The 13,966-nt window shown below is 47.2% G+C and overlaps 1 protein-coding gene across 1 annotated transcript in view; it reads right to left on the bottom strand.

Moving 5' to 3' along the window:
• Positions 1 to 13,966, bottom strand: part of GPC4 (glypican 4) — a 72,704-nt gene that overhangs the window by 38,263 nt on the left and 20,475 nt on the right. Inside the window, exon 2 of the mRNA XM_076346912.1 lies at positions 1,705 to 1,863. Coding sequence (XP_076203027.1) covers positions 1,705 to 1,863 — 159 coding nt within the window. The remainder of the gene's footprint in view (positions 1 to 1,704; positions 1,864 to 13,966) is intronic.

A 13,966-nucleotide genomic window follows, 5' to 3' on the forward strand; every position in this document is an offset into this window, starting at 1 on the left:
CCTTGTGCTTTGACAGGTATCCAGCTCAGCTTAGCTTAATATCCCCCTGCCGTCATACAGCCCTGCAGCCATCTCTCACCCTACAAACAGGCAGACACACCTAGCAATACGTCTGCAGCACGTCAGGGATGCTAACACAGTGAACCGTGCGTGCTCTTTGTTTTCAATGCTGCATTTCAAAAAGCCTCGCCGTTCATTTAAGGTGAAGCAGATACTGTTCCTCTGGTCTCTTTGAAAGGGCTTATCTATGGGCTGGATTTCATTAAGTGTCTTGTTCTGCATTTAATAAGCTTGCAAGTCTAGACACTTTGGTTCTCTCTCTATCACCCCTTTGGTGTACCAGCAGGTAGAGACAACAGAGGTTAAGAGGGAAATATTTAGCTAGCAGATTTAGATGCTATCAAGATGATTGCGTAATTCCATTTTGACTCACTGCAATTTCATACCCAGGGACTTTCTTCCTCACCCGAGTGCCAATCCCTTTTGAAAGAAAGGGGCTGCTACCTGCTGCAGTAGAGTAGGGGAGGTCACTGGGAGGTTCAAGGCACAGACTTTGGGATATCAGTAGAAAACCCATGTTGAATCAATGATTGAACAAGGGAGAAAGGTCCAGAGGAGCTGTGCGGTGGAATTGCCCTCTACTACCAGATGGTGATGACAATGTACAAGCAGAACAGAAGTCTCAACAACCCAGCCCACCTGACTCTTCAGATATTTCCATGTGCAACTGGGTGTCACCTCAGTCCCCCAGCCAACAAGGACAACCCAGGCAGGAGCCTGGTGCCCTGCTCCTCCCTCCTGGGGATGCCCAGGTGCAGGGGCTGCAGTGACCAGGAGCACCGAGGCGCCTGCAGAGCCCCGTGGGAACTGCCACGACCAAAAGCTCAGCAGCAAAATCAAGAGATGCTGCTCGGAACTCAGATCGGCACTGTGCCCGATGCCTGGGCATCGGCTTCAGCTGTTTGCAAGAGGGATGCACCAAGGCATTCTCGAAAGAAAGGCGCCTGGCTGCAAGGTGGGCGACACCAGAAGGGTGTGCGCCAGCTACCTCCGGAGGGAGTTTCTTCCTGCAGCTCCCATGAGCCGGGCATGCCCTATGGAGACCCAGTCTGATGGGACACCGCTGCGGATCCGAGGGCAATGCCGAGACCAGTCATTTGCTTATCGGTCAGCAGTTAGTGTCACTCGGGCAATGGGAACTCAGCTGAGACTTTGTTCATTTTGCTTCCGACCCTGCATCACACTTGAACCCTTGGCCTCCACACAAAACCAGCTCTGTACTTATCTGCTGCTCTGCTTAGCCCCAAAGGTTAAGTGAGATGGATACAAATCCTGTTGGTTCACAACATGCTGGGAAAGATCAGCATTTTTGTGGATCAAGGCTGCAAGATGTGCTCATTACAATTACATGCGCTGTGGGGATGTACCAACAAAACTAACTGCAATCTTACGTTAAGAGCAAAATGGCTTTTCAAAAGATTAATCAGAAAGAAAGATCTCTCTCTTTGGGAAACAAGCAGCCATAATCAGCAAATATTTCTCTCACGGGATTGCAAAACAAGGCATGCTCTGCCCTCCGAGCCATGAGTCATGAACTTCCCCAGCAAAGGGGGAGGCAGAGCAGAACAACTGCACAGAGAACAACAGGATGGGGATTTCTACATTTTATCCCAAGGAGACCAAGTTCAAGGTCTCTGCACTTACCATCAAACTTCTTGTATCGGGAACTAAACATTGTTTGTAAGTGATTGCTAAGCTCTATGACGGCATTTCTGAAGTCGTGTTTACTCTGCTGACTGTACTTCTCCTCCATTTCTTCAGAGCAGCACGTGTAGCCTTGTGAGCAGACTTTCAAGTGGTCACCTGAAAAGCAGAGAAGAAAATATCCCGAGTTAAAAAGATTCTCTATGCAAGGGCAAAGAGGTCGGCTTGCGAGGCAGGGGGTGCGAGGACCCGCAGGACTCCTCCCAAGGAGACTCCCCCCCTCACTGCAAGCACTGGACCAGGCATATCAAAACCTGATTCTGCAGAGGAACTTTATAGCAACACATGTAAATACCACGCCTTGTCTTTCTGCAAGAACATTAAAAAGCGTCCTCTTATTTATTCAGTTAATAAACGGAATAAACGGATACTCATCTTGCACAGTATAATTTAAAGAACCAGCAAATTGACCTGTATATACTATGCTATCTTCCATTAAGTTTTTGCTGAGTACTTTAATTACTTCCAATTCATTCAGTTAATACACAACGCAGTATCTATGGCAATGGTCCTTCTTGCACAGATAAATCCTTTTTTCTTCACCCCCCCACCTCCAATTATCACAGGAGAAGTAATCTCTTTCAGAAACACAGTTATCACTGATATTAGAACATACTTGTTTAATGCAACAGCTTATGAAAAAGCTTTGTATTTCCCAGCTCCTAATTTTACAGTTTTCTGTCATCATCCTGGGCGAAATTTGGTGTTTGTTTTTGGAGAATTCAAACACATTTTTCTTCCTTCACCCTGAAAGATAGTTCTCTCCTAAAAGACATCTGGCTCAAGCTGGCTTGGTCAGAGGAATCATGAAATGCTTCGGTATCTACCATAGCTCCGTTTCAAAATTTCACAGACAATCCGGGCACAGGATCTGGCCCCATATAATTTGCTTTTAGAGCATCTCGTTGCAGTGCAGGATGAAGCTGTCCTCTTCTAGCACCAACACTAAAACATTGCTGTCAGGTTTTGTGGGCCAAGACAAACTCTGTGTAGCAATCCTCAGCTCTAGCTTCCCCGACAGGTCCCACAACGCAGCACCATCACAGGCAGGTGGGCTGATGCTAAAGCGGTTCAAACTTGGTCAAATTGTGCAAATCTCTGTCAACGCTGAAGTTATGATCAAAACAAGCAGTTAGGATGAGGAAGTCATCCTTCCAAGTCAGATGGTATTTTAAAAGACACAGCGTACATGTAAGCTGCTGCCTTCTCTCCCATTTCACACCCCATTGCCAAACCTTACCCTTCAGCCCGAGGAAGCAGATGGAGAAGCGAAGGCTCTTCCCTACCTGCTCACACCCTGGAAGCCACCAACAACCTCCAACCACCACCAAGGTTCAGAGACTCACAGCGAGAGCTGCAAAGGACTTGTCAGCCCCCTGCACAGAAAATAACCTCTTCACGGCAGGCTGTGAACCACGCACTTACTGAAGAGCCATCCTACCTGCTACAGCATCAGAAGTGGGTTTAGAGAAACGAAAGCAATTTTTGCACGGTGCAAAACAAAGCCTGCCTGTGACTAACACGAGCAGTTGCTTCTCTGCCCACCTTGTACAAGATCTCATAACAACATCATTTGCCCAGCTATTGAACCTTTGCATCACTTTGCGTGACTTTCTAGCCCAGAATCATAGAATCATTGAGGTTGGAAAAGACCTCTAAGATCATCGAGTCCAACCATCGACCCAACACCACCACCCACTAAACCATGTCCCTAAGCACCTCATCTATGCGTCTTTTAAATACCTCCAGGGATGGGGACTCCACCACTTCCCTGGGCAGCCTGTTCCAATGTTTAACCACTCTCTCAGTGAAGAAATTTTTCCTCACGTCCAATCTAAACCTCCCCTGGTGCAACTTGAGGCCATTTCCTCTCGTCCTATCGCTTGTTACTTGGGAGAAGAGACCGACCCCCACCTCACTACAACCTCCTGTCAGGTAGTTGTAGAGAGCGATGAGGTCTCCCCTCAGCCTCCTCTTCTCCAGGCTAAACAACCCCAGTTCCCTCAGCCGCTCCTCATCAGACTTGTTCTCCAGACCCCTCACCAGCCTCGTTGCCCTTCTCTGGACACGCTCCAGCACCTCAACGTCCTTCTTGTAGTGAGGGGCCCAAAACTGAACACAGTATTCGAGGTGCGGCCTCACCAGTGCCGAGTACAGGGGCACAATCACTTCCCTGCTCCTGCTGGCCACACTATTGCTGATACAGGCCAGGATGCCATTGGCCTTCTTGGCCGCCTGGCCACACTGCCGGCTCATGTTCAGCCGGCTGTCGACCAGCACGCCCAGGTCCTTTTCCAAAAGGCAGCTTTCCAGCCACTCTTCCCCAAGCCTGTAGCGCTGCAGGGGGTTGTTGTGGCCGAAGTGCAGGACCCAGCACTTGGCCTTGTTGAACCTCATACAGTTGGCCTGGGCCCATGGATCCAGCCTGTCCAGGTCCCTCTGCAGAGCCTTCCTACCCTCGAGCAGATCAACACTCCCGCCCAACTTGGTGTCGTCTGCAAACTTACTGAGGGTGCACTCGATCCCCTCATCCAGATCATCGATAAAGATATCGAACAAGATCGGCCCCAAAACTGAGCCCTGGGGAACACCGCTTGTGACCGGCCGCCAACTGGATTGAACTCCATTCACCAATGTTAGTATCAATGTTAGAAATGTTAGTATCTCTCCTTTCAGACACTTAAGGACCATTTTAAAATAAGCTATAACTATTTTTTATATCTATCTGTCTATATATAGATAGGTAGATAGATAAAATTCCTAGAACCTCTCCTCCTAAATCTATTTTCCTTTTGCGCTACAGGGTTTGTTTGTTTTCCCTGGCATTAGAGAGACCTTGACCGACAGATAATTCTGCCACAGCTAATTTATTGCACAAGACCGTCCATTGCTCTTGAATTATGGAAAACTCAAAGCCTGTTACAAGAAGCAGCACTGCTTAGGCACAGCCTTCAGGAAACACAGAAAAATCTCGTGATCTCCTTACAGATACATTTTTCTTTCATGGACTCTATTTCTTCCCGTCTCAGAGGAGCACCTCCAGCGGCAAATACATGGCATTAAGGGGTGCAGCACCGAGGGATGCAGTTCCATTTAGCTTGGTAAGTCATTTAAAAGAGAGGAAGAGGTGCACCCAGGATTTTTGGATCCTACCCAGCAAATCCATCCCGGAGCACGCCTGGGGACTCCTCTATGAGCCTGCCTTACTAGCAAGCATTGAAGGAAGAAAGTTCCCAAGCTCCATCACTTTATTTCACCTTGAATCTCTTTGCTCTGGTTCCAATATAGGACTAAGGCTCTTTGACACAACGGGAAACAAACAAACAGCAGCAAAGCGATAATTACAGCTAGAGCGATAGCTAGTTTCACGGTGTCAAAATAGTTTAACTTTAAAAGTGTTGAAACAGGTTTTTTTCCTGAATTTCTTAGGGGGGGGGGAGTGTGTTGGAAATATTTCACCTGAAATGCATTTCATGATTTCAGTACCATTTCCATGACGCATGCCTGCCTTTGGTGGTTACGACTTACATACTTCCCATTCTTTTGTGTTGGAGGGGTAAGCCTCTACCCTACTTGGCAAATTCAAACCTACTGATAAGCGGGATTTCTTTTTCTAGTTACGCTTTGCAGACACTTCTGAAGTTGTCCACAGATGCCCTGGGGTCCCTAGAACAGCGGTTTTAACAACTACTCCAATTTATTTATGATTAAAAAAAAATAAAAGCCCAATGTATTTCACAAACACAAGTAACAGTTTTATATCTATTTATACTATTAAACTGAAGTTACCATCCCACCTAACATTACAAAGCAAAATAATTTTTCTTTGATCCTCCTCATCCCAGATTTGCACGGTGCCTCCCCGGGACACACATGCAAAGCCAAGCAAGGAGAACACTACTGATAGTAAATCAAGCTTGCACAGATCCCATTTGGTTGATCATTAAGAAATTATGCTCTAAAACGCAACTCAGACATTCAAAAATGAATGACCAAGCAATCTAATTATGGAAGATATTTCTCAGTCATGTCAGCACTATGTGGTCTTGGCTTGTGATCAAGAATTAGCTCTGTCTGGAGCTGAGGAGCTCTGGCTACTCAGTGCTAATCATAGAAGGATGCACTGTGTTATCCAGTGTTAAAAAACAGAAAGTTTAGGGCTGTGGGCTGCTTTCCTTGCAGTTTTCTTACGCCACAGTGGGAGATACCAATGGAAAGTCACTGGAAGACACTGTGGCCCCTGTTTTCCCACAGGGAGGGCTGTCCTTAGCACCTTCGCATCCCTAAGAACATATCCTCACTTGAGCAAAGCAACAGGCACTGACATGGTTTGCGAGGACTCTCATGTCTAGCCTTTGTTTTAAATCAGCTAGCAGAGCTGATCCATTCAGCATCCATCCACAGGACTCATCCCATGCCTGAGTTTGCAGGGAGAGCAACACAACATCCCAGCATCCCATCGTCTGCTCAGGTGATGGATCCCTCACATGCCCCTCCGGTGAGTGGCTGTGGTATTGGGAACTGCTTACACCTCCAAAGACAGACCCCAAAGCACAGCACCATCAGACAACAGCTTCAAAACACAACAGTGCTACAACCACGGCACGCAGAGGAATGAAAACGAAGGCTGGAAAGCAGCCGCTGCCAGTGGTCTACATGAGATGGACCAGTTATGCACATGCAAAACACCGACCTAGAGCCAAGACCAAACACAATGCTCTTCGTCTTTCTAACTGGCAGTGAACTCCTCTAAGGAAAAGGAGTGAAAACTATGAGTATTTAGGCCCACTTAAACAGAGATCTAATGTTTATGTATATTATGTAAAGAACACTCATGGTGTGTGCTCACTGTCAAGGACACATTCGGCAATAATTATTTCCCAAGTTAAAAATCATCAAACAATGCCCATACAAGGCAACTCTTCATCTACTGTTGAGTGCTAAAGACTCGGCAGCTTTTGTAATTTATCACCATGTGAGCACAGCAAAAATATAACTCTGCCACAGCTTCCTTTCAAGTTAGGCTTTTTATTGAATTGTTTGGCAGGGTGTGCAATCATCACGTCGGGGGGCTGCATGGCAAAAAGAGCTTAAGTAGCAGAGAACGACTCCAAATATCTGCTGCATATGCACACCATCGCTGCAACTTGTCATGGATTTGCAGCAGATCTTTCCCATGGCCTGTCACAGCAAGACTTTCTCTCTATTTTATATTACATATGAATACAGAGAGAGAAACGAAGCACCAAAATTACAAAAGACACTTGCTTCTTGGCTAGTTAACAGTACACCTCTGGGGAACGGAGGTGGCGGTTTAAAGATAGAAATGCAGTGGTACACAATGTTACCATCTGAACATCCAAGGAAATGTGCTCAGAAAGGTAATCTTGCAAACTTATGATTTAAGCCATTACAGAAATGCCACATTTAGCAGACTCCAGGCACACGGAGTTTCTTCCAAATCAAGTAACTGTTTTGCAATGTGTCAGAAAACAAGTTTTCATCAAATGCGTAAGCATGCAGGGCAAACTCAGGGGCTCCGTGATCTTGAAAAGCAGTTCCCTTCACCAAACAATTTTCCAAGACCTTTGCAAAATGTTGTTTCTGGATGTCTAACATGCCTTCCCAGCCTGCTTCTCCCCGCCTTGACCAAGTTCATACTTTAAGTATACCTAGCTGCAAAACTAGCTAAACTTTCAGGAGTGGTTCACTGGGAGGTGGCGGGGGGGGCGGGCGGTATTTCTTTAAAACACTCCTGTACACAGTCTATCCCTTCATTGCAGTTTGGTAAACAAGCCAAAAGCAGTTTATGGTCTGAGATTTTACTGTTGGACTTTGCTCCCCTGTGAGAAAACAGGCTGGGGTAAGCTGGGCTGGTGGATGAGTGGGAGGCGAACACTGCTGGGGGACAGGCGAGCAGGGCCACCATTTCAGCCTCACACTCTGCCTCTTCCCTCTAGCACACATCGGCTTGTGTCATCTTTAAAAGAATTTTATGACTTCCTCTGAACCAACTACCAAAGGAATCCCAGACTGTAATGCCGGGCTCTAATCCGATTTCACACTAGACTTGCCTTCTAATTATCACAGAATATTAGGCTTCCACCCATCATATATAATTGACATGCTACTGAGGCTTTACAAAACCCCCAACAAAGATGACAAGAAACACTAGCATCACCCCTGAGCACAGCTCCGCTGCTCCGGCCCTGCGATAACAAGGGGCGAGAAGAAGAAAAGCGTGAGCTTGTGATCAGCTCCGGCAGAGTCATCAAGACAGACAAGGCTACCGAACCATCCACTCAATTGCACCCAAAATACCAAAACCTGCCCGGTTTTCCTGGCTACAAAATGAGCTGGGGATGCTCAGCACCCCCAGGAATGGCCCACAAGCTCTCACCCATCTGCAACGGTGCTGCCATAACCCCTACGGGCTATCGGCACAACCGCACATCCCACAGCCACAACAGTCCCTGCACCCCAAGGCAAGGCTGGGTCACCCTAATCACTGCTTATGCTGCTTTAGATATTTGCTAACAAAGAGCACTACAGAAATGCAGATAGTGTCTCGGCACATAAGTATTTCCAGGTGAAATGACACTAAGCTGCAAACACCAAAGGGAGGAAAAAAAGTGACCCTACTGCCTCCTCCCAAGCTGTCACACATGCACGCTGCCTGAAGGCATGCTTTTTGCTTGGCATAAGCAGCAAATTTGAATTTTTAGTTGATGGCTCTTATCGGAGTACTTCTTTTTCACCAGGTGGTCACTATTCTCCACTTGCTTTAAAGCGGTGCTGCTGTGGGACTTGGGTTTATCTCACTGGGGAAAATACTCCTGCGGAGATGGTCGCGTGCCAGGAAGGAAGAGATGTAAAACAGCACTGAAGTCCTGCTAACGGAGGTGATGCATCCACAAAGGGCAGCAGAGTCAGAAGTTTCTAAGCTCACATCCCGCAAACAATGCGGCGCTGCTGGTGCCCTCTGGTCGGAACAGGTCAAACCAGGTTGGGACATTTGGAGCTGTACCTCCCTCGATGCTCCCGAGCACACAGTGCTATTTCCAGCCTGAACCACTATTTCAAACATGGTCCATGCACTTCCAGGAGAAGTGCTTTGTGCAGCCTCCTCCCTACACCTTCCACCATCAGACACAAAATGACACACCCCATTTCCAATATGAATCATTTCCCCTCCTAAAGACCACCATCATGCAACCAGATTCAGCTTTCCTTCCTTCCCTCCTCAGAACATTTGCAATTCTCATTGGGATCTCAAACCCAACAGGCACCAAAAGAGGGAAAGCACCCCACGCACCCAAACCCAGGTCCTCGCTGTGGAGGTCGGCAGCCAGCATCGCCCTCCAGCCATGCACAGGGGCTCCAGCCCTTCCACAGCCACAGAAGCTCTGGTCCTGGATTCCACCACCACAGATGCTCGTCCCCATTTGCACCCCTTTTTTCCAGCCACCCAGGAGTTTTTAAGCCAGAAGACATCCTCACGTGCAGTCGGCTCCCAAAGCTGACTGGTAGGGTTATGGAAGTACCACAATTTGGCAGCGTGTGCCAGCATGCAGCATATTTAACATCCCACTCAATTAGCAACCGTTTTATATAAATGGTTTATTTGCCTTATTAATGTTAAAGCCACTTGTTTCCCCCGCGCTTCCACTTAAGTTATTAATGAATGTGCGTTTCAGTTTTTTGCTGATTACTCTAATGACACAGAAAAATTGCCCAGACTCACAGAGAAAGCTTATAATATTGAAATGATTTTTTTTCCCCCTCAAACTTGTCAAGCAGTCAAAATACACTCTTTGATACCCAAACCAAAGCCCTTTCACCTAATGCTTAACAACAGTGAACTATTTTCAGTAGAGCTTTACTGCATCTGTTAACTCAGCTGCTAATCCATCTTGCAGGCGCAGGGAACGCCAGCGCACACAATACCTCAGTGACATACCTCCCTTCAACACAACAAATAATCCTAATTATTTCCATAGCACGTACCTACAGTTACTTAAAATATCGTACACAACCAAGGTCTGTCTGGCTTCTATTTTTCCATTTTGCTTTGTTGACAGCTTTGGGTTCCCAAATTTACTGCCAAGAGGGTCAGGGACCGAAGAGAACAAGAGAGATTTATATCCATGTGTGTACATTAAGCCAAACACACATTAGGAACCTTAATTTTTTACTGGAAAGAGCAACTTAGGACACAAAGAGGGCTCTTGCCCTCCACCCGTCCAAGTCCAAATTACTACTGCAAAGCTCGTCTTCCAGCCGATGACAGAGCCAGGTCCCTGAAGGACCGAGTCCAGGCAAATGCTGCCTGTTGAGGCCAACCAGAGCAATCTGGGGACACCCCTCTGGGGCAGGGGCAGGCCAGGAGAGCCCTTCTCACACTCCTAACTCAGTTCTTTAGCCGCAAACATGAGACAAAGACCTGCCTCTGCTCTCCACGGCACCCCAGAGGAGCATCACCAGTCAACCGAGGTCCCCTCCTGCCTGGCTCTCACTTTGAAGTTGGGGCAATGGAGAGGTTCAAGCGGAGGTCCCCAAGGACCAAACCCAAAAACTCTCTACAGACTGCAGCCCACGACTGCACCCTTTGCCGGCGATGTCCAAACGAGGAGGATGTAGGATCCCACCTTCAGCGGGGTTTTAAGAGTTCATTTAAAGTTAAAACCCTGCTCACCTGAGGAAAAATACCATCACCACTTCATTTCCACAGCACAATCAACAGTTTCTTTCCCGACAGGGTGGCCCGAATACTGCAAGATTTTGCACCCTGGAAAAATATGCCATGATAGAGCGCACTTCCATTCCAGCAAACAGGATATTGAGTCAATTAGTGGCACACCAAACACAAACCAGACAGATGAAGATAATGCATTTCTGCAAACATCAAAAGGGAGAGAAACCACACAAAGACCTGAATATACAAATAAGGCAACGAAAAAAAGGAATACTACATAATTAAACTTATTATTTAAGCAAACCTGGAGAGTAAAATAGCTCTGGTTAACTAGAGGATTCTCCCTGGCTCTGGCTAGGACAGAAACCTTCAATGAAAACCAAGAGTTGTTTCTTAATTAAAAAACAAACCCAAAAAACCCTACTTGACATCGCTGAGTGAGAACTTAGGAAATGCAAATTCTCTTTATTATCACCAAATTCTTTAGGCATTAAATAGTTTTCGTAACGTATCTCTGCCTACATGCCCTAAGTGAGAGGTGTTACACAACGGACAAGTTATGCTGAAAATTATCTTTGGTTTTTTCCACTTCTCTGGTGAGAAGGACAGATACAAGGTGCACAAGAGACCCATCTCTGGGACAGCTGAGACAGGTAGTGCCCCTGTCCCTCCATCAGCCACCAAAGAACAGCTAGAGAGGCCAACACTTGCAGTCAGTAATTCTGGGTATACATAAAGGTAAAAATAAAAGTCATGATAAACAAAAGAAAAAACCTGCATACAGCCAGTAATCAGACTTCAGAATTCAACAGAAATAGTCCATCAGATTTTACAAAAAAACCCCACCAAGTATAATTTAATGCAATTCGAGGGGGGGGGGGGTAGATAATCCATTGGAAACAGCAAATACACAGAATTACTGAAGCCTCGGGCACAAGGAACAGTAAATAGAAGAGATCTGGCTGGGAGACAGTTACTTTCTTTGTGAGGCTTCTCATTTTTTCCTCAAATTCCCCATGAAGAAGGCAAAACAAAGCCAAAAAACCTGCCTGTTTGTTTTTTTCCCATAAAGCTTTGGGCTATTTGCCAAAAAAGCAGCTTTTAACCAAAACAGATTCCACCACAAACACTGTCATTCGAACTGGAATATTTTTCCTTCTTAACAAGGTATTCTCTCTCCACTTTCAGCCTCTCTCCCTCTGTGCTCCCCAGACCCTCTGCTGGGCACCTCCTGGGACGCTCACCGGTGCAGGAAGGCACCACACATGGGCAGGCAGGAGAAACAGGAGTACGCCGCTGGCAACCACTTCTCCAGTAATTTTTTTTTCTTTTCCTTTTCAAACATAGCCAATTCCAGCGTCAATGCACAAAAACATGTTTCAGGGCCACACAGTAGTTTCTTGTGAGATGCACCCAGGCTTACCTATTTGTGCCAGCAGACTGGTCATCTGCTGGCGAGTCCCAGATTTGGCAGTAGATGACCCTGGAAACCTTCAGCAACGTTTCGAGGTCATACAGCCCTAGTGATTCTGGGGATCATGCTTTATTTGGACAAAACCCAAACAAATGACCAAAAAAAACCTCAAAAGAAGGTGTTCATGGTTTCTCAGAGGCACTCTGTCTGACAGAGATCTTCCCAGTTGAAAGCTGCACAACCACAGAAAGCCACAGCTCTCCCAAATGTTGGCACCGGCACATTTTAAGGCAAGGACCATTGTCCCAAGGCGCTGGTGCCATGGCCATGCGGTCAGCCCCTCCGAACATCCCACCCACCTTTCCAATGTCGACAGCTACACAGGCGCTTGACAGAAGTGAAGTTTTCCTGCTTGCAAAAGCAAGCATGCACCATTGCACAAAGCAGAGCTACCATTTCCACGTGTTAAAAGCGCACCAACAGGAATAAAAGTACTAAGGGCATGTGAACTGGCAGCTATCACCCAAGCAAAAATTTAAAAAAGCCCCAAAACCTAAAGATGTTTTTAATTCCTTAAATAAGAAACAAAGCTTGTGAAATTCAGCCACAATTTCCTGTTTTTGACTTAAAATAAAATTAAAAAAAAATCCCGGGCTTTATACAAACAGTAATCTCATCTATAAATTGGAAGGCAAGAGAAATGTTAATTAACTTCCAGAGATATTAATTCTCTTTTGCGGGATCCAAAATAGGCACTGCAGAACCTGCTGCAATTCTGAGACCAACTTTACACAGAAGGGATGGAAAAGGGAAAAAAACAAAACAAAACAGAACAACAAAAAAACCCATACAACACCAAGCTGCAAACAACTATATTGAAGGGCAGTGTACAAATAAATACGCAAATATCTGGGAAGTAGCAGGGTGATGTTTTTCATCCATAAGGACACACACCTTCACCCTGCCTTGGGTAGTTTTGGGCAGGGAGGACAGCGAGCAGCGTGCAGGGGCTCGGCAGAGAGCCAGGACCAGCCAGGGTCCACCTGAAAGTCCTAGGTGACATGGACAGGAGGTCTACTTTTGTTCCCCTTGCTTTGACAGCAAAACCCACGCAAGTCCCTTGCTCTACACAGCTGCCAATGGCAGGGCTTACTTCCCACCCTGCAAAGGCAGCCTGGACTTCGGACCAGAGCACCGACTTGTTATCTCCTTCCTCCTGCCGCCCCGTGTGCCACCGGCCACCCATGCCACAGAACTCAGCGCCACCGATCCCCGGGAATCCCGCTCCGGGGAGGGGGGAGCAAAAGTGAGCCAAAGCTCTGCACTGAGGAGAAACACTCCATCTTCTCAATTTGCAAGAGTACCGCTTGCTTGGGGTTTTTTGGGGGCAGGAGTTATGACTTCTGGTATTTGAAAGTATAAACAAAAAGATGAAAAGCTTTAAGGGTTCAGGTGTAGCAAAGTCCAGCTATAATCTAACAGTCGGCTCATGCCAGGAAATCGGGCGCCCTCCCCTGCCTCTGCACATCCCCGTCGTGCCCAAAGGCACTTCACAAGACAGCAAACAGTGAGCTTTGGACTGCTTCTATCAGGAATGGCTAAAACCTGAGGGCCAAGGAAGAACAAGTTCTCTCGGGCAGGTTGCCCATCCACACCTGCCAAGAGCCACAGGCAAGTGCTGCCCCATGACCCTGCCCAGCAGACCCCACAGCCACCACCGATTCCCCCTCCCTCGCCACCGAGGCAAATAACGAGGGGTTTGCCAGGCTGGTAAGTGTCTGACACCAGCATTTAGATGAGAGCAACCGGGTGCAATGTTCTTTTCAGGCCTGGTTTGGAAGAGATCAGCACGTACTGCAGTACCTGGCAGTACGTCACCACCGCCCAGAGCCGTGCCCGTGCCCCATCTGCCCTTGCCGGTGCGCTGCCAGCCCAGAGGGTCCTGCTGGTACCCGCAGCACCGAGGGGCATCATCCCTCCATCCTCCAGCTGGGCCACACGCAATCTTCACTTTCTTCCAGGCAGGGACAAATCTTCCCCAGAGCACAGAAATACAATGTGATTAACTCTTTTGGTCTGGCCGCCCAGCTCTC

The sequence above is a fragment of the Aptenodytes patagonicus genome, chromosome 9, assembly GCF_965638725.1.
Source record: "Aptenodytes patagonicus chromosome 9, bAptPat1.pri.cur, whole genome shotgun sequence".
Classification (NCBI taxonomy): domain Eukaryota; kingdom Metazoa; phylum Chordata; class Aves; order Sphenisciformes; family Spheniscidae; genus Aptenodytes; species Aptenodytes patagonicus.